Source organism: Myotis daubentonii, chromosome 9 (genome assembly GCF_963259705.1).
Source record: "Myotis daubentonii chromosome 9, mMyoDau2.1, whole genome shotgun sequence".
In the NCBI taxonomy this organism is placed as follows: Eukaryota; Metazoa; Chordata; class Mammalia; order Chiroptera; family Vespertilionidae; genus Myotis; species Myotis daubentonii.
In genome coordinates, this window is record NC_081848.1 from 9,941,764 (window position 1) to 9,966,135 (window position 24,372).

Genomic DNA, 24,372 nt, shown 5'->3' on the forward strand with positions numbered 1-24,372 from the left:
ATCACTTTAGAAAATAAATGTTTAAAATGTAAATTAATTAGGGCCTAGATTTCAAAAGGTAACATACATGTTAAGCTAAGGGGCTAGAGCAGGCTGGAGTAGATGATACAACTATCACTATTACCACTCCTACCAATAATAAACATTTGAGTATTAATCATTTTCCAGGTAGCATTCTAAATTCCTTACACAGGCTTTCTGATGTCATATCATTCAATTCAAATAAAAAATTAAAATTAAATAGCTTTCTATTAAAAATAATTAACAATTTTTTGCCCTAGCTGGTTTGGCTCAGCGGATAGAGCATCGGCCTGCGGACTCAAAGGTCCCAGGTTCGATTCCAGTCCAGGGCATGTACCTGGGTTGCGGGCACATCCCCAGTGGGGGGGGGGGGGGGGGCGTGCAAGAGGCAGCTGAATCGATGTTTCTCTCTCTTCGATGTTTCTAACTCGCTATCCCTCTCCCTCTCCCTTCCTCTCTGTAAAAAAAAATCAATAAAATATACTTTTTAAAAAAATTAACAATTTTTAACATCAAGAAAACCCATTAGGTGATCCATACATGTTTCTATTCTTACACCTTGCTATAAGATGTTATTGAAAAGACAATTGTTAATATACATTTATGTGCTGCACTATTTTTCAGAAAAAAATATATTACTTAACTAATGGGATAAGAAAACCCAAAAGACCCCTGGTCGGTTTTGCTCAGTCGGCTTGTGGACAGAAGGGATCATGGGTTCACATACCTCAGTTGCAGGTTCAACCCCCTGTTGGGTTGGGACGCATTCATGAGGCGACCAATCAATGTTTCTCTCTCTCTCTCCCCCTTAATCCCTACCTTCCACTCTGTCTAAAAAAAAAAAAAGTCAATGGAAAAAATATGCTCAGCTGAGGATTAAAAAAAAAAAAAAAAAAACTCAAAAGATTCAAGCTAATTCTCTTAATAAATATCAGTTTAGATAAATATTTAACAAAGTCACTGCCATGTTCACACAACTCAGAACTCTTACCATTGATCACTACTGGTTGTTGCCTCTAGTAAAGTCTGGTAAGCAAGTTCCATTAATTTCTTCACAGATTCACTAACACGACAAGTGGGCAAAGAAAAGGAATGTTGGTCCAATGTATTTTCAGGCTGTAAATTCACCATTTCATTGTACTGAGTTGTGGACATTTTCTGTATTTGTAGCTTGTCATCCTCATCAGAGGTGGGTAAGTCAGGCACACTTATCTTAGAGTCAGGAATAATCTAAGATTCAACATAGAAACGAAAAAGCACTATCCTCAGAATAATTCAAATGCAAGCATACAGTGAAGAATAAGATATGATGATAAAGCTATGGCTCTATAGGGTAATAGAAAGATTTAAGTACAGCCCCAGCCAGGTGGTTCAGTTGGTTGAATGTTGTCCCATGCACCAAAAGGTTGCGGGTTCAATTCTTGATCAGGGCATATACCTAGGTTTCGGGTTTGATACCCAATCAGGGCATGTGCAGGAGGCAACTGATTGATGTTTCTCTCTCACATCTTTGTTTCTCACTCTCTCTTCTCTCCCTTCCTCTACATAGCAGTATTTTAATGACTGCTCAATCTTAGGTTGAGAGCATGTCCCCAGAAATAAGCAATTCTTTTTACTATAATTCTTCCAATTCTTCTGTGCACTAATTTGGTGAAAATACAAAATCAATAAAGCTTCTCTAACACTTACATGAATGAAAATTCCCAGACTTAATCAAGACTAAAGGGAAGAATACTAGGCTGTTAATTTGGAAACATTCGTGATATTTTTTACCCTAACTTTGACAAAGTCATTTAACCTCTCTGGACTTCAATTTTCTCATTGTACAAGAAAGAAAAACTGTACTGAAATATGATTTTCAAACCTTGCTGCTTAAAGATGCCCTAGGGGTCAAAAAAAGGAGAGATTAAGCATGTAGAAGCAGCAGGTTCCCTAATCCCACTGCAAGAAGAACAGCTCTGCTCTTCATATACTGGACCTCTACAGAAAATGTATGACAGAAAAAGTTCAGTATGATAAAAATGTTTAAGTCATCAGACTTGCCTTCCAAATCTATAAAAGAGTATAACAGTATCTACTTCATAATGCTGTTATGAAGTTTATATAACAATACAAATGTCAGGGACCTATTAGTCAAAATTATGGCTAACATCAGAATACAGAAGAAAAAGTATAATTATAGAGATGTTTAGGAAAATGCCAATGTTCGTCTGAAAACTAGTGGACCCAGAATACACGACTCAAAACAGTGACTTCATGAGGAGGGCGAGGGAACCTCAAGATGGAAGAATATAAGATCTAATATGACACCTGTCAGGTTAAAATGTAAAAACAAAACAACAAAAAACAACTTTAGATGTTTTATGAAAATAGTGGGTACACATAGGGAATTGTTTTAGAGAAAATTTAGATGAAGACTATGAAGGCAAATTAAATTAAAATGATTTATGAAAAAAGGAAGATGAGCCTCCCAAAGCTGGGCAGTTTAAAGTATCTAATTCCAGGGCCTTCATGCCAAGAAAAAGAACCAGGTTAGAACCTACATCTTAGTTAAAAAGATGTTCTTAACTAAGAACAATTTTGCCTTCCAGGCAAAATTGCCAGGGAACATCTGGCAATGTCTGAAGACATTTTTGGTTAACACAGCAGGAAAGTTGCTCGTGGCATCTGTGAACAGAGATTAGGGGTGCCACTAAACTTCCTACAGGCCAACCCTCCAACAGCAAAGAATTATCTGGTCCCAACTATCAACAGTGCCATGTTGAGAAACCCTGATCTAGAAGAAGCTACGTATTAGGATTTGGGCACTCAGGAAAAAATAATAGTTTTATAGAAAGTCAGAATTAGTTGAACAAGAAGCTTAGAAATTATCTAGTTCAATTTTGTCATGTTACTGAAAAGAGAAATGAGGTCCAACTAGGTTGAAATATTTTAGCTCAGAGTCACAGAGCAACACAGTAACAATCCTATTTACATCAAAGAGTTATGACAGAGGCAAGTGAGACATATATTAATTCATTTACCAAATCCTTACTGAATACTGGGTATATAGTGGTGTGCACCAGGTATTTTCTTGGGGCTGGAGATACACAGTAAGGAAAAACCCTTCCCTTATGAGCTTATTTTCGAGAGTAGGAGGATTATTTTTTTAATCCTTACCCAAGGATATGTTTTTATTGATTTTGGAGAGGAAAGGAGAGGGAGAGAGGAACATCAATGTGAGAAAGAAACATTGACTGTTGCCTCCCACGCCCACCCAGACTGGAGATTGGACCTGAACCTGGGTATGTGCCCTGACCGGGAATTGAACCCATGACCCTTTGGTGCACGGGACAATGCTTTAACTAACTGAGCCACACTGGCCAGGGCAGAGGTCACAATATTAAAGCATGGTCAGGAAAGGGAGCAAGTCATGTAGCATGACTTGTGGTAAAAATGTTCCTAACAAAGGGAACAAGAGACTCAAAGGTTCTGCAACCAGTGGTCTTAGCAAATTCAGGGAACAGCAATATTAGAAGCCCAATACAATAGCACCTGGAATTAGAGGCAACAGGAGCACAGATCATGTAAGGTCTTATAGCTACTGTAAGGTTACTGGGTCTTTCTTTACATAAGATGGGAAGCCACTGGTTTTGTGCAGAAGAGTTACATAATCAAGTGATATTTATGTTAGAAAAACCCACAGCACAATTCCTGGTAATCAGATTTCAACTCCCTTAACAATCCAAAATTACCTCAAAATGTGTTACTACTATCTATGCCCTCAAATGGCTAGCTAAAGTGGACATAGTAACAGGTTACTCCCAAGGACGATGGAATATGGCCGAAGGGATAGAAGGAAAAAGAGTAGAGTACCTGCAGTGATAGAAGAAAAATAGCTGAGCAATTTTCTATTAAGAGATTACCTTAGTCAATGTGTTGTTTTAAACTAATAATTCCTTACATTTACCAAATATTACTTTATATTTGTAAGGTAAGAAGATAAAATAAAACAGAAGTGAACACACAGAAATATCTAAGATCAAAGGAGTAACTTACCCTCAATGCAAATTAAGCAGTCCATTAACTTTGCAGATAATTTGTTTACATTTTACATAGTTCACATTTTTTATTATTTTAACTTCAAAACTAGTGCCTAAAAGATGAAGTCAACATTTTCACAATAGAATGTAATCTCTGGACATAAATAAAGCCTACCTGTCCCAAAATTGTGTACTAAAAATTAAGTAATGAAGGTGAGAAAAACATATAGGTTGGCATATTACCTAATTTCAACAATAGTAGTGCATTACATTTATGTAGTCTTTTTCAATTTCTATAATGCTTTCATGTGCATTACTTTATCTAGACTTCACAATACCCTAGGAAAGAGGTAAATAGTAGGACCACTTTAAAGGTAAGAAAACGAACATTCAGAAGATTAATAACTCCCACCATGAGCTCAGCAACTGTCATGCCCTCTTCCAATCTAACATATTCATCTCAAAAAGGAGCTGCTTCCTGAACACTGTAATATATCATAACCCCAATACCTTCACAGTGTTGTGAATTTCAGAGGTCATTAGGTTTCTAGCCGCCACAATCACATCCTGACACTTCTTATTAGCAAAATGAGAATTGATGTTACGGGCATATTTTAGCAAATCAGTAGTATCTCCTTTTAAAAACCTCATCTCCTTTAAGGCATTTTCAAATTCTTCAGTGGATTGTATGATCTGACAAATACAAGAAAAAAACAATAATTATATACATATTTTCCATTTCAATATTAAAATTTCAAATCCAATGAAAAGAACAGGACCAACTGGTTATTTAAGTTTTAGAACAAATCATCAATTACTAGGAATAAAACTATCAGACATTTTTTTTCCTGCCTTAAATTAATTAGGAAGAGTATCTTCAATAGAAATTTCTGATTCTATTTGATTAAGGTACAAAGACCTTTAAAATAAATATACTTATTTTAGTGTTCAAGGAAAGAGTAAAAAGAAACGAGAAAGCAGTGCCACATAGTAACTACTATAACTGATACAAGTATAAATACAAGAATAATTGTTTTTCAAAAGTATCTTACTAAAGAAAATACACTTAGTAAGAAGGTGCTTCCCAATCAAATGGTAGGAAGCCAGGAGAAAAAGGAAGTTATGAGGAATTTGCTTCTATTCCTTATTAATATTTTTTTTAAAGATGTCACTAAAGAACTAAAGATCTAAAAAACAAACAAAAAAACAGCAACAAAATCCCTGCCACCAATAAGAAGCTAATCTCTTAAATTTCCTGTGATATCTCTGCTCTTACCTCCTCATATTGCTGTAACTTGCTGCTATTTGTTGGGATAGAATAAACCAAACAGTTTTTAATGAGGCACTCAGACAAGTCCTCCCAGATCATGTCACCAAGCATCTCAGCCAATATGATCGTAGATGTTTTTTCATTTTCTTGATCAGTATCAAGAGGCAAATCTGAATTCAAAAGAAAAAGTTTAAATAAGAAACCATTCACAGTCTAGATTATTCTCACGTTCCTTAGTGTTCTAGAATTCTTTACTTGTAAGATGATGGGGAAGAAAACGGCACAGATAATTTTATAACTATCTCAACTGATTGCTTGGGGGTAAAGCAAGACATACAATCATTATTTTATCTTTCACTGCTCAAATGAATCATCTGCACTGTATTTCTGCCTGTATTCTATAACAATAAGGTATTAAGCCATCTACATTATAATCATCTACTGCTAATGTACTGATCTGATTCTATGAAAAGTACTCAGAAATTCTGCATATAAAGTTGAAACTAGTTTAGAATAAAATCCCCATTTTTAATAATACTTTTTTTCATCTCTGCAAAGGAACTGAGTTTTTATCCTAGTAAAATACCAATAAACACATTACATTATTGTATATTTAGTCTAGTAAACAGAATACGTTAATACCTTTTCTATAGTATACCTTGAGGGAATTATAATTAGAATACACTATTCTATTAAGAAATACTTATCTTCAAGATATTCTTGGAACAAAATGCTGGCCAAATATTTAATAATCAGAGATAAAAAATGGCAATGTTTTCCATTTAGATCACATTGCATACGAACAAACTAAATGTGAAGTTCTACGGAAAGAAAACTTATTTGTGACCTCATAAGAATTGATATTGCAATTAAACCTTTTCATAGTACAGATCAATAATGTTATCATTTTTCTAACAAAACTCAAAATGCAGAAGATTTTAATTGTAAACTGGCTGTCAAAAATACCAACAAAAGAATTCAAAGAATGCTTTTCTGATATTGATAAATTTAGAACTTTTTAAAATTTTATGCAAAACTGCTTTGAATTCTATGTTAAGAATAGTAAGTTGGTTCATGGTTAGTGAATTTCTTTAACTCAGCCACAGTTTTGAAACTGATATACTTTTGCTTTAAAGTCAAATCAGTTCATTTAAAAGGGATGAACTAAATTTGTTGGTGTAGGTGAAAATATTATAGGAAAATGATTATTTTGGTACTCAACACAGCTACTGGAAATTTTTCAGTATATCTGGAACAACTTGGATATAGAACCTACTTTTTCAACTAAATTTTCAGTATGTTGGGAACAACTTGGACATGGAACTTACTTTTTCAACTGTAAATTTTATGACATCTAAATACAGACGAAGTATTTCTAGGGAAAATTTACATCCAATTTGAGATGCACTTAAGTATAAAATACCAGATCTAGAAAAGTTCATATAAAAATATAAAATAGCTTATTAATAATTTTTATATTGATTATATATTGAAATGATATTTTGGATATATTAGGATAAATAAAATATATTATTAAATTGGAAGTTCATGTTCCATTTAACTTTTTTATGTGGCCACTGGAAATTTTAAATTACATTATGTAGCTTGCATTTTATTTCTATTAGACAATGCTGACCTAGACCGCAGCTCTAAATGCATTTACCAAGTGATATAAGCAGCTAGTACATTGCCTTCCTCTATAAATATTTGTTGAATATATGCAAACATACCAGAGAAGAAAGTTTGGCTCACACCATATAAACCATTTTGCACCTTTGCCCCGCCTTCAGATCATCATAAACATTCACCAAACTATTAAAAATGATGATATTCCTATTTTGCTTAGTTTTTTATTGGCAAATGTCACTAAATTTTGGCATATTTTCCCTATCTAATGATGCAATGACATGCTGACATAATGAACTGTTTGATAGCTTTCTTATGCTGAACCATCTTTTGGACTCCTAAAATAAACCCTTGGTCAGAATGTGTCCTTTTTAAAGACACTATGGATTTATTTAATTTTTCTTAATGTTTGCATTTATAAATCAAAGGTAAAATCATTCTATAGTGATTAATTTGTGAGTAAGCAACCATTATTACATTTTGGTATTAAATGTATGCTGTTTTTTTAAAATATATACTTATTGATTTCAGAGAGGAAGGGAGAGAGAGAGACAGAAACATCATTGATGAGAGAGAATCATTGATCAGTTGCCTCCTGCACACCTCACAATGGGGATCAAGCCTGCAACCTGGGCATATGCCCCGACCGGGAATCTAACAGTGACCTCCTAGTACATAGGTCGACACTCAACCACTGAACCACGCCAGCTGGGCTAGGCTGGTTTTTTAAAAATTAAGTAGGGCATTTCTCCTCTTTTTCTATTGGCCAAAGAGCTTACTTTAAAAAGGGATTATCTGTAATTTGAAAAACACACAGAATTTAGCCATAAACCTTCGGTGCCTAATGGTGACCTTTTTAGTGCCAAGTCTTTAACAACCTTTCAAATTTCTTCTATAATTATTTGTATGCTCAGAGTTTCTGCTTCTTCATAAATTTTAGTAATTTAGTTTCTAGAAAATCATGGCAAAAGCAAAATATGCTTGCTGTCACAAGACTAACACTACTAAGGTTTATAAAGAAAACCCCCAAATTTACCCTCTCCACACCCATAAGGTTATCTTTCTTCTCTCCTTGCCTGTGACACATTTCAAGTTTGGTTGGTATTCTTCCTCCCTCAGACTCATACAAAAATAAATATAAATATGAATTTGTGAAATATGTGCGTGCGTACACGTATACACGTACACACGTACACACGTACACACACACACACATTTGATTTGGACTGATTATTTCTTTAGGGCCGAATCCTAGAAGTTGAAATCCTACTTTAAAGGATAAAACATCTTAAGGCTTTTTATCCATTTGCCAAATTCTTTCCAAAAAATTTTTCATTCTCCTCTTTTAAAAGCTTCTTTGTTGTTGGTATATCATGCTTAATAATAAAGAAAATATGAAAGAAAAAATACATATTCAAATATAAAAGAATGGGCAAAGCCTTTATGAAGTTTCAGAATAAGTAAAACCCAAAGAAAGTAGAGGATTCCAAAAAGAACTAAGGAATCTAAATATGATTTGATGCTCTCTGAGCCAGAAGGGAAAGAATAAATGGTAAAAGAGAAACTAAAGCCTAAAATGCATAATGATATTAGAAAAGCACCTGCCAATACTAAGTTGTCTTCTGCTCTACATATCCTAGGTACTAAGAAAACTTACAAATAAAAAAACAGGCCCTAGTCGGTTTAGCTCAGTGGATAGAGCATCAGCCCATGGATTTAAAAGGTCCGGGGTTCGTTTTCAGTCAAGGGCACATGCCTGGATTGCAGGCTCAATCCCCAGGAGGGGGTGTACAGGAGGCAGTCAATGATTCTCTCTCATCACTGATGTTTCTCTCTCTCTCTCCCTCTCCCTTCCTCTCTGAATCCAATAAAAAAACAAACAAACAAAAAAAAACCAGGTTGAGTACTAATTAATTTAATGGAACAGGGTCAAACTGTCAAGTGATTTCTACTGTAATTCCCCAGAACACCCACCCCCTCTGGGCCTATTTCAGGCAACAGTATCATTACTGACTTAGACTGAACTATAAGAAAACATGACTAACAATTATGCACTCAGATAAAGTAGGAATAATAAACACTATAACATTGTATCAAGAAAAATTTAACGAAGATTAAGGTGAGTTTTTTAAAAATCAAGTACAAGTGTTAGATTAAAAAAAAAGTAGCAATTTACATTGAGTATGACATTGGACTTACATTTACCTTAAGCTCAATGAGTTAACTGTGTAATAACAGTCTTTGGCTATACTGTAAAAACCGTGGAACTGAGAAGGAGAGCATAAATGCTCCCGTAGTATTCTGAATTGGCTAAGACTACACCTAGAATACTCATTGTTTTGAACACTATACCTTAGCAAGAGGACTACTGAAGAAATGGAATATATTCACGTTATCATTAAAGATAAAGGGAAACTTAAAACTATGTCATTCAAAAAAACCCTTAAGGTTGTTTATATTGGTGATAAGATGTAGGGGAAATAACAGCTCCTGTAAAGAATTTTAAAGTTCATCATGTATCATAAGAATTAGACTTGTTCTACACAGCTCCATATAATAGAAACAGCATCAATAAAGCAGACATTACAAGGCAGTATATTTCAAATACATTTTTTAAACCACTACACTAAAGATTTAATGTACAATATGCGTGTTTTGGGTAATAGTATTTAATATAGAAAGGAGATATGATTTTTAGAAAAATAAAGAAAAACTTCATAGTACTCAGAGTTGCCCAAAAGTAGAATAAAATGCCTCAAGAGGAAATGATCCTCTCACTAAAGGTGCTCAGCCTAGTTTTATGGACAATTGATGTGAGTGTTATAGAGGAGATATTTGGATTGAATCACTTTTCTGTTTTCTTTCAATCCTTGGATATTTTGTTTAAAACATTGCTTATATCTAATAAAAATAAAAGTGAATTATCTCCGTAAGTGAAGGAACAAGAAAACTACCTGGGATTTTGGTAATTTATACAAGCCTTGAGATTTTTTATTCTCTACTATCAAAATTAGAAAAAATTCCTAGCATATTTATTCCCTATGTACTAGTATATAACTGCCAAGAAGGCATATAAACTATACTAGAATTTCTGTTTTATTCTCTCCATAGGAAGAATGCTTGATTTAACTATTCAATAAGACAACTGAGAAAAGCAAAAAGGTATGTCAAACAGACTAAACAAAAAACAAACACAAAAAAGTATTAAAATAAAACACCAGAAGAAATTTTACTTTTATTAGTATGACAACCAAAAAATGATTTAAGCAATACAGAAACTGGTTATTTCATATGTGAATATATAAAGACCTAAACAATAGTTTCAGTTGGATGTCATTCATTTCCTACGATATCCCTAGTTTGTTTATGTCACATGAAGGGATTTTCCCACTAAAATATGTAAACCAGCACTTGGTTCATTTCTGTTTCTCCTATAATAAAAGCAGGAGTTCCAAAATGTGAGGTTACTAGAAGTCAAGTGAGAGAAGGGCATCCTAGAATTCAACTAAGAATTACAAATACAGAATCTGGGGTAACACTGATAACCCTACCTGTCAACATAGGGCAGAGAAGAAATACAAAGCAGAGCAAGATATAAGAAGGTAACTACTTTGTTCCCATGGCATAACCTACTCACCTCTAATGCTCCACTAAGATTGCGGTCATTTTATCTACTTTCAAATAATATTTACTTTCAAAAACCATGACTTTTCCAAAATATAAAAAGCCCTTGAAGATACATACCTAGAAGATGTTTCTGGAGCACTTCCAGTACCAGTCTGATCTTTGCAAAAACTTCAGATGGTGACGGATGCTCAAAGTCAGTCATCACAGATTGAAAACGAATGATGATGATGTTAGGCTGGCTTTCTACCACAGCAAAAAGGGAGGGGCAAGATGCCAGAGGCCTAAGGATATACTTCAGCAGCATCTGCCCTGAAAAATTATATGAACACTCATAAAAATCACTAGAATAAACTTTTATATAAAACTATGTAAAAAAAAGAAAGATCTTTGAGTCTAACAACAAAAATACTTATATAACATTACACACCGTATATTATACACTGAAGGTTTTCCCACTGAAGTTTCCCAGATTATCTATAGATTTCAATTTAAATTATTAAAAAAAACAGATAAACAGCAGCAGCTAGTTTAAAAAATAAAACAAAGAAAAGTAACTAAGCCCTTAAGAAAAAGGCAAATGCTTATGACAATTCCATTTGATGAATTATGAGGCCAAACCCTATGATCTATCATCAATGTTATCCAGAGAATATTTTATAATATTTTCTGTCATTCCTTTAATAATGGACCTTCTGAGATTTCATGTAAATGAAACAACGTAGTGTCCCTTACCAAATGATTTAAGCTTGGTATGTAGCTCTCCAAGAATAGAAAATGCCAAGAGGACAGAGCTGGTTGGTGGCATAGGGGGCTTCTCTTCATTTTGAGACTGTTCAGTGCATAAGTGAAGTTGTGTTTGTAAGCAAGATTCCAAGTTGCTGGTATCTAAGAAAAAGGGAAAAAATATCAGCTGTCTCAGCAATGCAAGATATTCCTACTTCTATCCCTTAGGGCCCATTCTCTACTCAGTTCCTAAATATGTGTTGTACTACAATACACTTCCAATGCAACCAAACGTTAATTATTACATGTATGTCCTTGACATCATTTTAAAACAGAAAACTGCACTTTTAGTATGTTCAAATAATCAAACTAAGTGCAAAAGCAGATGATGTGCCTATAATAAATGCTATTAAATATGTATTGAATGACTGAAAGAAGGCAAGGAGCGAAAGCGAGACCCTACTTTCACATAAGACCTCCTCTTTTTTGTTCTTTATTACCAAGTAAAGAGAATAGCCTGTCAAACAAGTTTAACAGGAACGGTGTGTTATAAAAAAGTACATCTGCTATCTTCTCATAATTTTACAGTCTGCTTAGAAACAGAATCTAAAAATTCCCAGATTCTTTCCTTTAAAATAGGTAACTAAAATACGTGTGTGTGTGTGTGTGTGTTTTGTGTAGGCCAAAGTGAATGTGGGAAAGGAAACAAGAAGAGACTGTGAGGTATCCCCTGAAACAGACTAAATTTCAAGATTCAGTGTTGGAAAATATACCAGGTTTAATGCCATGTCCTTTACATACTAGTATACCCTCAGAGGTTTCACTTTTGTGTAAACAAGACAAACTGAAGGGGTCTCACATCCAGAGGTGGGCAGAGGGACTGAGAATAGTTATACAAATAAATGCCAGGGCCAGAGTTATACTATTTCTTCATCTAGCAAAGCACCCCCATCTCATGATTTTGTCACTATTTTTTCCTCAAAGACAGAGAAAAATTGAGTAAAATCCCTGTCTCATTAATCCATCTTCTTTTTTTAGTAAGGGAGAATGGCTGAACAGCTTCTTTAAGCTTTCTAACCAAGAGAGACGGTTGGGATTAGGGCTTGTGGGGAATGAGATCATCCTACTATGCAGTGGAAGCTCTGTGTGGTCTTACATACCTTCACCACATGGACCCCACCCACCCAATAATCTTCTCTCTTCTCTGCTCCTTCCTACTGAAAGGGACAGACAGAGAGATGTGAAGGAAATCAAGTGAGGACACTTTAGAGACCCAGATGAATTAATCCTAACAAACACTTGGACAAATATGAGAACTCAATATAAACTTGCAAGACTAATAGATCTCTCTTCTACCAATACAAATATTTAGCATATATTCAGAGGCTGAACAGGTCCAGGCAGATTAAGCAAAGCAGTCCACCTGAGGTCAGCAGCACCTTTTGATGGTGGGAACTTCCACACAATCAGCTTCTGCCACTCTTCGCCAAGATGATAGAGTATGTTCTGTTTCTGTATGGTGAGCTCCATGCTGAGAGATTTCAACATTTTTAAATCAAAGCATTTTCTGGATTTTAGTAACTTCAAGCATTTCTGTGCCTGGTAGTGAAATGGAATCATTATTAAACATTCCATCTGGATTCAGGGCAATTAGAATATCCTATATAATAAAAGCCTAATATGCACTGACCACCAGGGGCAAACGCTCTGACCAGTAGGTTAGCTTGCTGCTGGGGCCCGGCTATTGGGATTGGGAGAGACGGGCTGGACACGCCCTGGAGACCTCCTGAGATCCCTCCCTGGCCCGGATTGTGCACCGGTGGGGTCCCTCGGACTGGCCTGTCCCTCTCACAATACAGGATCCCTCGGGGGATGTCCGAGAGCTGGTTTCAGCCCCATCACCGCAGGCCAGGCTGAGGAACCCCACTGGTGCACGAATCTATGCACCGGGCCTCTACTATTTATATAATGATAAGAAATATATGGAACGAACATGGGCTAAAAACTGGAATAGTACTAATTGTTCATGCTTTTTTATTATTATTTAAATATTTTTACTGATTTCAGAAAGGGAGAGGGAGAGATAGAAACATCAATAATAAGACAATCATTGATCCACTGCCTCCCGCACGCCCGCCACTGGGGACCAAGCCCGCAACCGGGCATGTGTCCCCAACTGAAATCAAACCTGGGACCCTTCAATCCACAGGCCGACGCTCTATCCACTGAGTCAAACCAGCTAGGGCTGTTCATGCTTTAGAGCAGTGGTTCTCAACCTGTGACCCCTTTGGGGGTCGAACGACCCTTTCACAGGAGTCGCCTAAGACCATCGGAAAACACATATAATTACATATTGTTTTTGTGATTAATCACTATGCTTTAATTATGTTCAATTTGTAACAATGAAATTGGGGGTCACCACAACATGAGGAACGGTATTAAAGGGTCGCAGCATTAGGAAGGTTGAGAACCACTGCTTTTGAGAAAGTATTTGATACCTCTTCTAGACGCAAAGCAGCAGTGACATACTTCTTCTCTGCTAATGCACTATTATATTCTTCAATAGCTGTAGAAAACTGAAAGAAAGTAGTTATTAGGTATTTTTATTTTATATACCCATTATTTTAAGTCTGGCTGCTTGTTTTTAAATTATGAAAAATACCATATAGTCAGGAGATACACATTTTATGAGACCAAGAAAAAAAAAATTACTTTCTCCCCACCAAAACACTAAAGCTCAATTTGAAGTTACTGACCTCTTGTAGCTGTTTAAGCAAACTTAGGACTACTGAGTCTTTTTCCAACTGTTGCTTCAAGTCTGTAAATTCAGCAGTTGATACGTGAAGATCCCGGCGGACCTAATTCACACATCAAAGACAAGTATATTTAAAGCTATACTATATCTAATAAATAAAGCATCCATAGCTAATCAATAAGCCTTATTAAGTGAATAAAATTCATGTTGAAATTTAAATGCTAATTAAGATTGGGATGTAGTAGGAAGAGACCTTAAGTGGTCCACTTAGTCCAAACCCTTATCCTATTCAGGAATGCCCATCCCCGTGAACAGAGTTTCCTTGTGTCAACATCTGTTCTTAGTTTAAGCCGTTATCTCATCAGAGCTCACTCACCTAGATTACTAGAAAGGTATCCCCACTGCCAATTCATTCTACAGGAGGACAGCTCTTAGAAAGATTTTCTTTTGTTGAGTCAGAATCCACCTCCCATTCTGTCCCACCTTTTTAGGAACTTTGCAATATCAATTATTTTCTTTCCTTGTTATATCTTTCTCTCTCACTCTTTCACGCCTCATTCATGAAATACCCTACTAATGCATGGCTCCTCCCATCAGACTTATGTGTAAAAATCTCTCCCATTTTTAAGAAAAAATTTCTTCCACTTCAGCAATCATGCTATCGCTTAGTAGCTACCTTATTTCTTTCCATCCTGTCACAAACAAGTTTCTTGCAAGAGTGACCCATATTCACTGTCCTTACTTTCTCACCTCTCATTCACTCTATAACACATTGATCTGGTTTCTACACCCACCATTCCCCCAAAACTATCCCAAAACAATTGGTGCCAATTAACTCCTTGGTGCTAAATCCAAAGCATGTGTCATCAATTTTAGCTACACATTTATCAGTACAGTTACTTTCCTTCCCTTAGTTCTGAGCCACCATTCCCTGATTTTCCTCCTTTTCTTCAGCCATTCCTTCTCATTTTCTTTTGGGAGCTTCATTCCCCCTCTGGCCACTTCATACATATTGATATTCCTTTCTCCCTAGCCTTCCTAATCTGAACAAGTGGTTCCCAAAATATAAACTTTTTTTTTCCTTATTTCTATCCAGGGTCATTTAGCAATAACTGGAGACATTTTGGCTTGTCACAACTGAAGGAGTTCTGGCATCTAGAGAGTAGAGATCAGGGATACTGCTAAACATCTTACAATGTACAGGATAGCTCCCACAACAAAGAATTATCCAGCCCCAAATATCAATAGTGCCTGTGTTGAGAAACACTATGCTATATACTCTCTCTGGGCAACCTCATCCATTCCCACGACTTCATATTTCTAAGTGCTGTTATCTCAAGTCCACATCATTTTCCTAACCCTAACATGTACCTGGATGGGGTGATGTGCAAGCTGTTCATTAACACGTTAAGCCCCATGTCAGTCACCGGTGACTGACACTATACTTTCCAACCAGAAGACAAAACAGGCTGGGCACTTAACATGTTAAAATCCATTTCCCACTCTCCCACAGTAGAAACACATGACTACCCAACTAGACTAAATGTTCTAGTGTCCCTCGCAATTGGCTGTGACCATGGCTCTAAGAGCTTACCAATCTTAGCTAATAATAGACAAACATGTAAATTAACCATCCCTCTGCTACACTCACCAGCCAAACAGGAGAGTATGCAAATTAACCCAACAAAGATGGCGGTTAATTTGCATACGGAGGCACGAAGCGAAGACTGAAGGCTCCAGTCGGGGCCGCAAAGACTGAAGGCTCCAGCCAGAGCAAAGGCCTGGGTCCCGGGTGCCAGAGGAAAACCAGTGCGGCAGCCAGGGGAAGGGAAGGCCTATTGCACGAATCTCTTCATGCAACGGGCCTCTAGTCCTATATAATAAAAGACTAAAATGCAAATCAATTGAACAGTGGAACCACTGGTGGGATGACTGGTCACTATGACACGCACTGACCACCAGGGGGGCAGACGCTCAATGCAGGAGCTGCCCCCAGCCCACAGGCCAGCCAAGGAGGATGCCAGTGGGGGCCCCGCCAGTCGCCCCACAGAGGGAGGGGACCGGCGGGGGGTAGGGCCGGCGAGCAAGCAGCACCAGGCCAGCCAAGGTGGATGCCAACACCTCCCCCCCCCCCCCCCACCAATCATCCCATCAATTGTTCCTCCATTCGCCCCACAGATCTGCCCTGATCGCTGGCCAGGGCTAGGGACCCTACCCGTGCACAAATTTCATGCACCAAGCCTCTAATGGAATATAAGCTGAAATGATGTGCACCATTTCCAAGTCTGAATCTTAAGAAAATAGGTGTGCCTTCCCTATGCATTCTCTTTGCCCTTAACCTCCAGCTATAATCTGCACATGTGGAAAAGACCAACTTCAACCATTCAAGCAACAACAAAATCCTAGTCATACTCTCAAACGATAAAGAATATACATAACACTTGGTGAATTGTATTAAAGTGCAGATTCTAATTCAGTAGGTCAGGGTTGGGCCTGAGTGACTCAGTTTCCAACAAGCCACTAAAAGCTGCCAATTCTGCTTCTCTACACACAGCTGGAAAACAATTATTTAGGGTTCTCTCACAGTTCTACACTATCTTGTAAATGAAACAATAACTAGTCTTTAGTCCTAGACTATTTTTTCAAGGATGTTTGTGTATTAAGCAACTTAGAAAATAAGAGATGGTGTTTTCCTCCAAAGCAAAAAGCAGGCATGCTTACTACCCAGGTTCCCTAAACTAAGTTCTCTTCTATAATAAATCCACTGCACACTACCCTTTAGGAACTGGGGCTTGGGACACTGCAAAAATGCTCAAACTGTGGCTACTGCTGTGAATAATAAACTATCATCCTTCATCTCACACCCAAGGAGACTCATGTATTCTAATAGCATTCATGAAACAGTGGCAGGCTAACACTGACTTGCAAATAGTTAAAATCTCAGATCTCTTCCACAGTTCTTGACACAGACTACTAGAGTAGCTAGGCGCTAGGTTGTAGAATCAGACTGCTAGCCTAGATTACTACAATTAAAAAATATGTATCTTGTTTGAGCCATTGCATTTCAAGTTCACTCACCCGCTTTCTCACACTGTCTCTCTCTCTCTTCCTCTCTTTCTTTACAATAGTCTACCCTTTATCTTAATACAATTCAACTGTGCAACTCCATTTGGATACCCCTTAGGAACCCTATATTTAAACTCATTCCCCTACAAAAACCTATCCCTTCTCTAGATTCTCTTAATGAATGGCATCAATGACCAAGGTCCCCAGTTATCCTAGATTCCTCCATCTTTCATTCCCCACATCAACAAGTCCAAAAGATCCAATTCTCTTATATGTCGATAGGATTGGTCCACTTTTCCCCATCCCCACTGCCACTGACTTCAGAGCAGGTCACCAGCCTGTCTTGCCTAATTACTTTATTTATTTTTCTCACATTTCCCAGCTTTGTTTTTTTTAATTTAAATTCTTTATTGTTGAAAGTATTATGTATGTCTCCTTTTCCCCCATTGATCTCTCCCTGCCAGCTCCCACTCCCCAGCACTTGCCCTTGCCGCCCCCCTACTGTGTCCATTGGTTATGCTTATATGCATGCATACAAGTCCTTTGATCCCTTACCACCGCCTCCCACCCTCCCCTGTCTTCCCACTACAGTTTGACAGTCTGTTCAATGTTTCTATGTCTCTAGAATTAGATCTATTTTTGTTCATTAGATTATGTCGATCATTATATTCCACAAATGAGTGCAATCATGTGATATTTATCTTTCTTTGACTGGCTTATTTTCTTAGCATAATGCTCTCCAGGTCCATCCATGCTGTTGCCAATGGTAAGAGTTCTTTCTTTTTTATAGCAGCATAGCATTCCATTGTGTAGATGTACCACAGATTTTTAATCCACTCATCTGCTGATGGGCACTTAGGCTGTTTCCAAATCTTAGTTACTGTAAATTGTGCTGCTATGAACATAGGGATGCATATATTCTTTCTGAGGTGTTTCTGATTTCTTGGGATATATTCCTAGAAGTGGGATTACTAAGTCAAATGGGAGATGCATTTTTAATTTTTTGAGGAAACATCATACTGTTTTCTTGCCTGATTACTTTAACTGCCTTCTGATTTCCCTCTCTCAAATTCCTGGTGTCCTTTCTTCAAACTGCAAGCAAAATGGGACTCCTAAAATTCAAATCTGATGTCACTCTTGCTTAAAATCCTCCATTGCTTCCACAGTCCCATTGAGACAACATCTACACTACCTACACCAGGGGTGGGGAATGTCTGGTCTGCAGGCTGTATAAGACCCGCAAAATCATTTGGTCTAGTCCTGCCAAGACATTAGGAGTAAGTTAATTAAATGTTTGACCAAATATAGCAGCATAGTTTTTAAGTTGGTAAGTTTGTATGGCCTGTGAATGATGTTATAAATATCCAAATGGCTCTTGGCAGAAAAAAGGTTCCTCACCCCTGACCTACACTGATATACAAGGTCCTTGCTTACCTTTCTAATCTCATCTCATGTCCCTCCCACCAAACCCTCTAAACAGTCATATGGAATATTTGCAACTCTCCAAAGTGACATCTCTCCATTACTCCCATGCTTCTGCAATGCTGCTCCCTCTGTCAAACTAAAACACTCTTCCTAACTCTTCTGCCTAATTATCTATCACTTCAGATTTTGGTTTGGACACTATATCCTGGAGAAAGCCATTCTTAGCTACATCTCCTCTAACTGCATTATTACAATTTAGTATGTATCATGCTATTTTACTCATCTATAGCAGGCTAAGATTCACATTTTAAAATAAAATCTCTCTAGTACTGCAACTATCAGTGTCCTGGCACGTTATAGATGTTAAACAAATATACCAAATGACTGGATAAACCCCTTTATAATATCTACCTATTCAAAGTAATTCCTCTTCTCTAGCCATACACTTGAATCTTTCTCCTGTACGATAGGGCTACAAATCTTGAAAGTTTCTTACTAAAGCTAAAACACCTCAGCTTCTTTCACTGTTCTTCAGATGGTATGGTGCTCAGGCCTGGACCTTCCCATTTAGATCAGCCATCTTTCAAAATAAAACAACCAGAACTGAATAAATTTCACCAGCCATAATCTGGCCAGCAAAAGGTACAGAGCCCTTTAATCTCCTGTTTCAGACACTTCATTTCTGAAAGTACAGTCCAATATTGCACTATTGACTTCATTGATCAAACAAATACACATGGAAAATATTAGTTGAACTGTGCCAAAGTTGTAGAGTAACAGATTTATTTTTATTAAAACTTCAATGAGAATGAGTGGTATACTAGCTATTAAACAGATTTTTCCAGGTAACTAGTAGTTTCCCCACTTGTGATGCAAGTTTTACAGAGAATTTTGAAAACACATCTGTTCACTTTCGTTCTTTAATGACTTTCACAAAGAGAAGAGATTTGGTGTCTTTCTTAAGGACCTTTAGAATACCTCAACATCCTGATTTTGGATACCAATGAGCACTGAATGATAATTTAGAAATAGATGCTGAAGACATCAAACTGGTATTTTGAATATCAGTTTGATTTCTTTCAACTGCCTTTTTCCTACAAGGAAACTGAATAGGAAAAATATTGGTGAGATAATGTAAGGGGAAAATGCATTGCAAAATTATAAAGCAGATATTTCTGTTTCCAGAATGGCTTGCTTCTCATTGCGATGACATCACTCTGGCTAACATACTAAACACTCTTAAAGCCTGCCAGACGACCGATAAGAACTTTATCAAGCACTAGTCCCAAAGTGACACAGTACTAGATGGGCAAGTATTCTGTGTGTCCAGGAAAAGTGGCTTTCCACACAAAGCAGAGTGGCGACTGGCAAACCAGGCCAACCTGCCAGAAGGCCAAGAGACAAAGACTGTGCTGAAGCTTGAATGTGTTAAGGCCAGCTGCAGGTATAAGAGGTTGTTGGCCATCAGAGATTTAAGTATTTGGCCCTGGACGTGTCACTCAGTGATTAGAGCATGGGGCCATTCACAGAAGCGTCACAGGTTTTATTCCTGGTCAAGGGCACGTACCTGGGTTGCAGGTTCAATCCTTGGTTGAGGTGAATGCAGCAGGCAACCAGTCAATGTGTCTTTTTCACATCTGTGTTTCTCTCCCTCCTCCTCCCCTCCTCCCCTGCCACTCTCTCTCTAAAGATCAATGGAAAAAATATCCTTGGGGAAAGATTAAAAAACAGATAAATACATAAATAAAATAATCTAATTTAACTTCCATCTACCAACAAGGAAAGTGAGGCTTTGAAAAGTTGTACAGAACTAAATTGTCTCGGGAATCAGGAAGCTGAACTGCCTCCCTACAAACGTACTCAATATAACAAACTATTCTTACCTCACTCTCTATTCTGGATTTCAGCAGGTCAATATCATCAGAGAGCTTATCCACCTGGGTAATCAGGTCCTGTGCACTCTGCATGCTGGGCAGGAATTCACTGTACTTCTTGCTAATCATACTGCATACTTCACCCTAAAAGACAGAAACATTCCAATATGATGAGTAGGGAACTCTGTTAAAAATAAAAATGTGGAGAACCAAGATGGCGACATAGGTAAACACCCGTACTTGCTGCCTCCCACAACCACATCAAAATTACAACTAAAATACTTAACTATCATCAAGAACCGCGGGAAAGCTGGCTGAGTGGAAGTACTACAACTAGAGAGGTTAAGAAGAAAGGGCACTGAGACTGATAAGAGGTGCGGAATGGGCTGGCACCCGGGCGTGCCACTTTTTTAATCAGGAGGGAGATACAAGCTCCCACTTGCATACGGGGAGAAACTGGGCTGTCTGGAATTGGGGCAGGAATGCGGGGGTGGGTTTCTCCCAGACGGAGGTGCTCCGAACGGCCACTGTTCCTGTGCTGGGGCCTCCCCGGTGCGGGGCTGACTGGCAGCCATTGCTGTTGCTCCACCCTGGACTTTCCCTGAGACCCCGCCCCACCCAATTTACAACCCCACTCAAGCTGTGCACAGTGGCTTTTGCATATGAATGGCCTGTCCTTTCTCAGCCTAAAACCTGTCAAAAAAGCTGCAACTGGGTTAGGGAGCCCCAAAGCTATCAAAAGAAGGCACAAGGCCAGCACCAGCAGCAACCTGCCTTGCTTCACAGCTGGGCCTCCTCTGGGCACTTCCAAACCCCATACAAAGAGGAGGAATCTGCAGATCTCTCTGTAGCTCCTGCTGGGTGGCCCAGGCAGTGGCTGACTTTGCACCTCCTTGGAGATCCAAGAGCCAGTGTACCTAATGGTCAGTGTGAGACCGGACCAGATTACAACTCCTCACATCCGTAAGTGACACACTCAAGGGGCAGACTCAGTAAGCACCAAAGCCCCCTGAAGCAAGTCCTGCCCCATAAGGGTGTCTCCTGCACAGCAGCTCTTCCATGGTAGACACAGCTGGTCCTCACAGCCAATTGGCCTGGAGGTCAATTCCTCCCAGTGATGCCAACAGCAATCAAGGCTCAACTACAATAAGACTGTGCACACAGCCCACAAAGGGGTGCACCAAGAGTGTCCACCTCAGATGACTGCAAGGCTGAGCCCTGGGCCCTATAGGACACCTACTACACAAGGCCACTCTACCAATTCCAGGAGACATAGCAGCTCTACCCAATACATAGAAACAAACAGGGAAGCAGCCAAAATGCAGAGACAAAGAAACATGTCACAAATGAAAGAAATTGAAGAAAGCAAATTACTGGATAGAGAGTTCAAAACCACAGTTATAAGGTTACTCAAGAATCTTCTAAAAACCTCCGAGGAACTTAGTGAGACCTTCAAGGATCTTAGTGAGAATGCCAAAAAAAATGGAAAAGGACCAGTCAGAAATTAAGCATACACTGACAGAAATAAAGAATAGTATACAGCCCTAGCTGGTTTGGCTCAGTGGATAGAGCGTCGGCCTGTGGACTGAAAGGTTCCAGGTTTGATTCCAGTCCAGGGCACATGCGTGGGTTGCGGGTTCGATCCCCAGTAGAGGGCATGCAGGAGGCAGCCAGTCAATGATTCTCTTTTATCACTGATGTTTCTATCTCTCTCTCCCTCTCCCTTCCTCCCTGAAATCAATAAATATGTATTTTTTAAAAAAGAATAATATACAGAGATCCAACAATAGACTAGAGCAGTGGTCGGCAAACTCATCAGTCAACAGAGCCAAATATCAACAGTACAACGATTGAAATTTCTTTTGAGAACCAAATTTTTTAAATTTAACCCATATAGGTAGGTACACTGTTATTAACTTAATTAGGGTACTCCTAAGGCTTAGGAAGAGCCACACTCAAGGGGCCAAAGAGCCGCGTGTGGAGAAAGGCAGGGCCGGAAGTGCTCATGGTGAGCTATTATCAGCTCAGATGATAGCCACCGATTTTAAGCAGACATCTAGCTGGAAAGAGAGTAAATGGAAAAATTAAATCCATAATCTATGTCGCAACCAATCTATGAATTTCTAGCTTCTCACTTATAAAACTGAAGGCCTCGTTTAACCCTAAGTGGATGCGTCCCATCATCTCTTTTCATTCAAATGATAAACAACATCCTGAATGCTTTTTGCACTGAGTCAGTCAAGGCTTCGGGCGACACGGAATAAATCATGCTTGCCCACATGTAAGTTCCGTTTGGTAGGACAGACAGGACACACTAAAGCACCCGGAACAGAGGGATGCAATGCGGCGAGGGAGTTGGAGCCCTGCAGGCGCACGGGGTCCAGATGAGAGAAACCACACTGATACTCGGAGTACCAGTTGGATGTCTTCGGCATCCGCTTCTAGTCCCCCAGGGGATCCTTCTCACGCAGAAAAACACATCTGAGTTGGAAAAATGGGTCAAACGACACGTACAAGGCGGAGCAATGGCAACATACGCAAAATCGAAGAGCTCGGAGGGGGCAAGGCGGGCCTGTTTGGAGAATAGACAGTACTTCCCCACCGGCTGAAAAACACCCCGAGAGGGAGAGGCAGGGGGAGCCGGGCCGAGCGCACGGACAGGAGCCCCGTCCTCTCCTGTCCTCGTTCCAGCAGATGAACGTGCGGAAAAGGTCCACCACCTTCGCCAGGAAGAGATGCCGGAGACAGGGTTAACTCTAGGAACCCCTTTCTAAGGCATGTCTGCGCCTTCCCGGTCCACGCCACACCTGCCGCCCTCAACCCCGACGTGCGCGGCGCTCAGGGGTGTAAGTGCCGGGCCCCGCGGCGACACCAGGGGCCCCTGCGCGCCTTCCGGTCCGTCTCCGTCTCCAGACACAGGGCCCCAGAGAGCCATCCGCGTGCTTTTCACCCTCCGCACGGCCTCGGGCCCGGGGACCCGGAGGAGGTAAACAGGTGGAGAGCTGTCACCAAGGAAAGTTTCGGCGAGGAGGAGGGCGCGGTCCTACAAAGCTGTTCTCCTCACCCACAGCCCGTACGAAGAGGGGGTGCAGGAACCGGGCGCTCCCGGGCGGAGAGGAGTCCTCACTCGCGTCTCTCCCTCCCACACGCTCCTCCGCGGACCCCGGAGGCCGCCGACCCCGACTCCCGGTCGCCGCCGTCCCTCTCCGGCTCCCCAACCTAACTCCTCACCGACGTTCCCCAGCATCGCCGCTGCCTCTCCTCCGACCCAGGCCGCCTCGGCCCCCACCCTCACCTGGGCTCCCCTCCAAACTCCTCCCAACCCACGGACGTCCAGCCTTCCTGCCCCTCATTCTTCCCACCCGGCCCCTCACCGGACTCGGTCGCACCCACGCTGTCCGCCCTCAGCCCCGCTCCTCTCCGTCCCGTCCCACAAGGATCCCGCGTCCCTTTTTAGTCAGCCAACGGCTTCCCCGCCGGCACCTTTATCTCCTCCACCCGCCGGGTCAGGTGGCTGATCCGTGTGCCCAGATCCTCCTTCTCCAGACTCCCCGAGTGTGCCAGAACTTCCGTCACGAACGAAGCCATCCCCACGACCGGGACAGACGCTCACAAAGTCACTCTCCGCAGCCAGCGCGGCAGCGCCGGTCCCGCCAGCAGCCGGGGTGCGCAGCCTACTGGGAAATGAAGTCTCGCGGGGTCCTGACCGCTGCAAGGAAAACGGCAGCAGCACTACAACTCCCAGGAGGCACCGCAACTCTCCTAGCTTGGAAATGTCCACGGCGTCTCGTAGGTGGCAAACTTAGGAGACGCGTTTTTTTTTTTCTGTACTTTTCAAAGCTTGCGTTTTTTCCCACGGTTTTTCACTAGAAGAAATAAATAAAACGTTTTTTTTACTAACCGTTCCTAACTGAACTTTTCTCCATTTCAAAACGCTTACCTATGAAATTTACCTAGCCAGAA

At 39.7% G+C, this 24,372-nt stretch overlaps 1 protein-coding gene across 4 annotated transcripts in view; it reads right to left on the reverse strand.

The window, feature by feature from the left end:
- ZW10 (zw10 kinetochore protein) overlaps nucleotides 1-24,083 on the reverse strand; it is a 36,917-nt gene extending 12,834 nt beyond the window's left edge. The window contains exons 1-10 of one of the 4 annotated variants that reach the window (XM_059707918.1): nucleotides 23,893-24,083; nucleotides 20,419-20,553; nucleotides 14,046-14,147; nucleotides 13,788-13,865; nucleotides 12,729-12,888; nucleotides 11,299-11,451; nucleotides 10,684-10,875; nucleotides 5,320-5,483; nucleotides 4,554-4,736; nucleotides 1,013-1,251 (exon numbers count right to left, since the gene is read on the reverse strand). In XM_059707918.1, coding sequence (XP_059563901.1) covers nucleotides 1,013-1,251; nucleotides 4,554-4,736; nucleotides 5,320-5,483; nucleotides 10,684-10,875; nucleotides 11,299-11,451; nucleotides 12,729-12,888; nucleotides 13,788-13,865; nucleotides 14,046-14,147; nucleotides 20,419-20,553; nucleotides 23,893-23,997 — 1,511 coding nt within the window. In that variant the 5' untranslated portion in view covers nucleotides 23,998-24,083. Of the gene's footprint in view, nucleotides 1-1,012; nucleotides 1,252-4,553; nucleotides 4,737-5,319; nucleotides 5,484-10,683; nucleotides 10,876-11,298; nucleotides 11,452-12,728; nucleotides 12,889-13,787; nucleotides 13,866-14,045; nucleotides 14,148-20,418; nucleotides 20,554-23,473; nucleotides 23,672-23,783 lie in introns of those variants that run through there. The other 3 variants (XM_059707920.1, XM_059707917.1, XM_059707919.1) reach the window with 3 other exon arrangements.
- Between the last annotated feature and the right edge of the window lie 289 nt (nucleotides 24,084-24,372).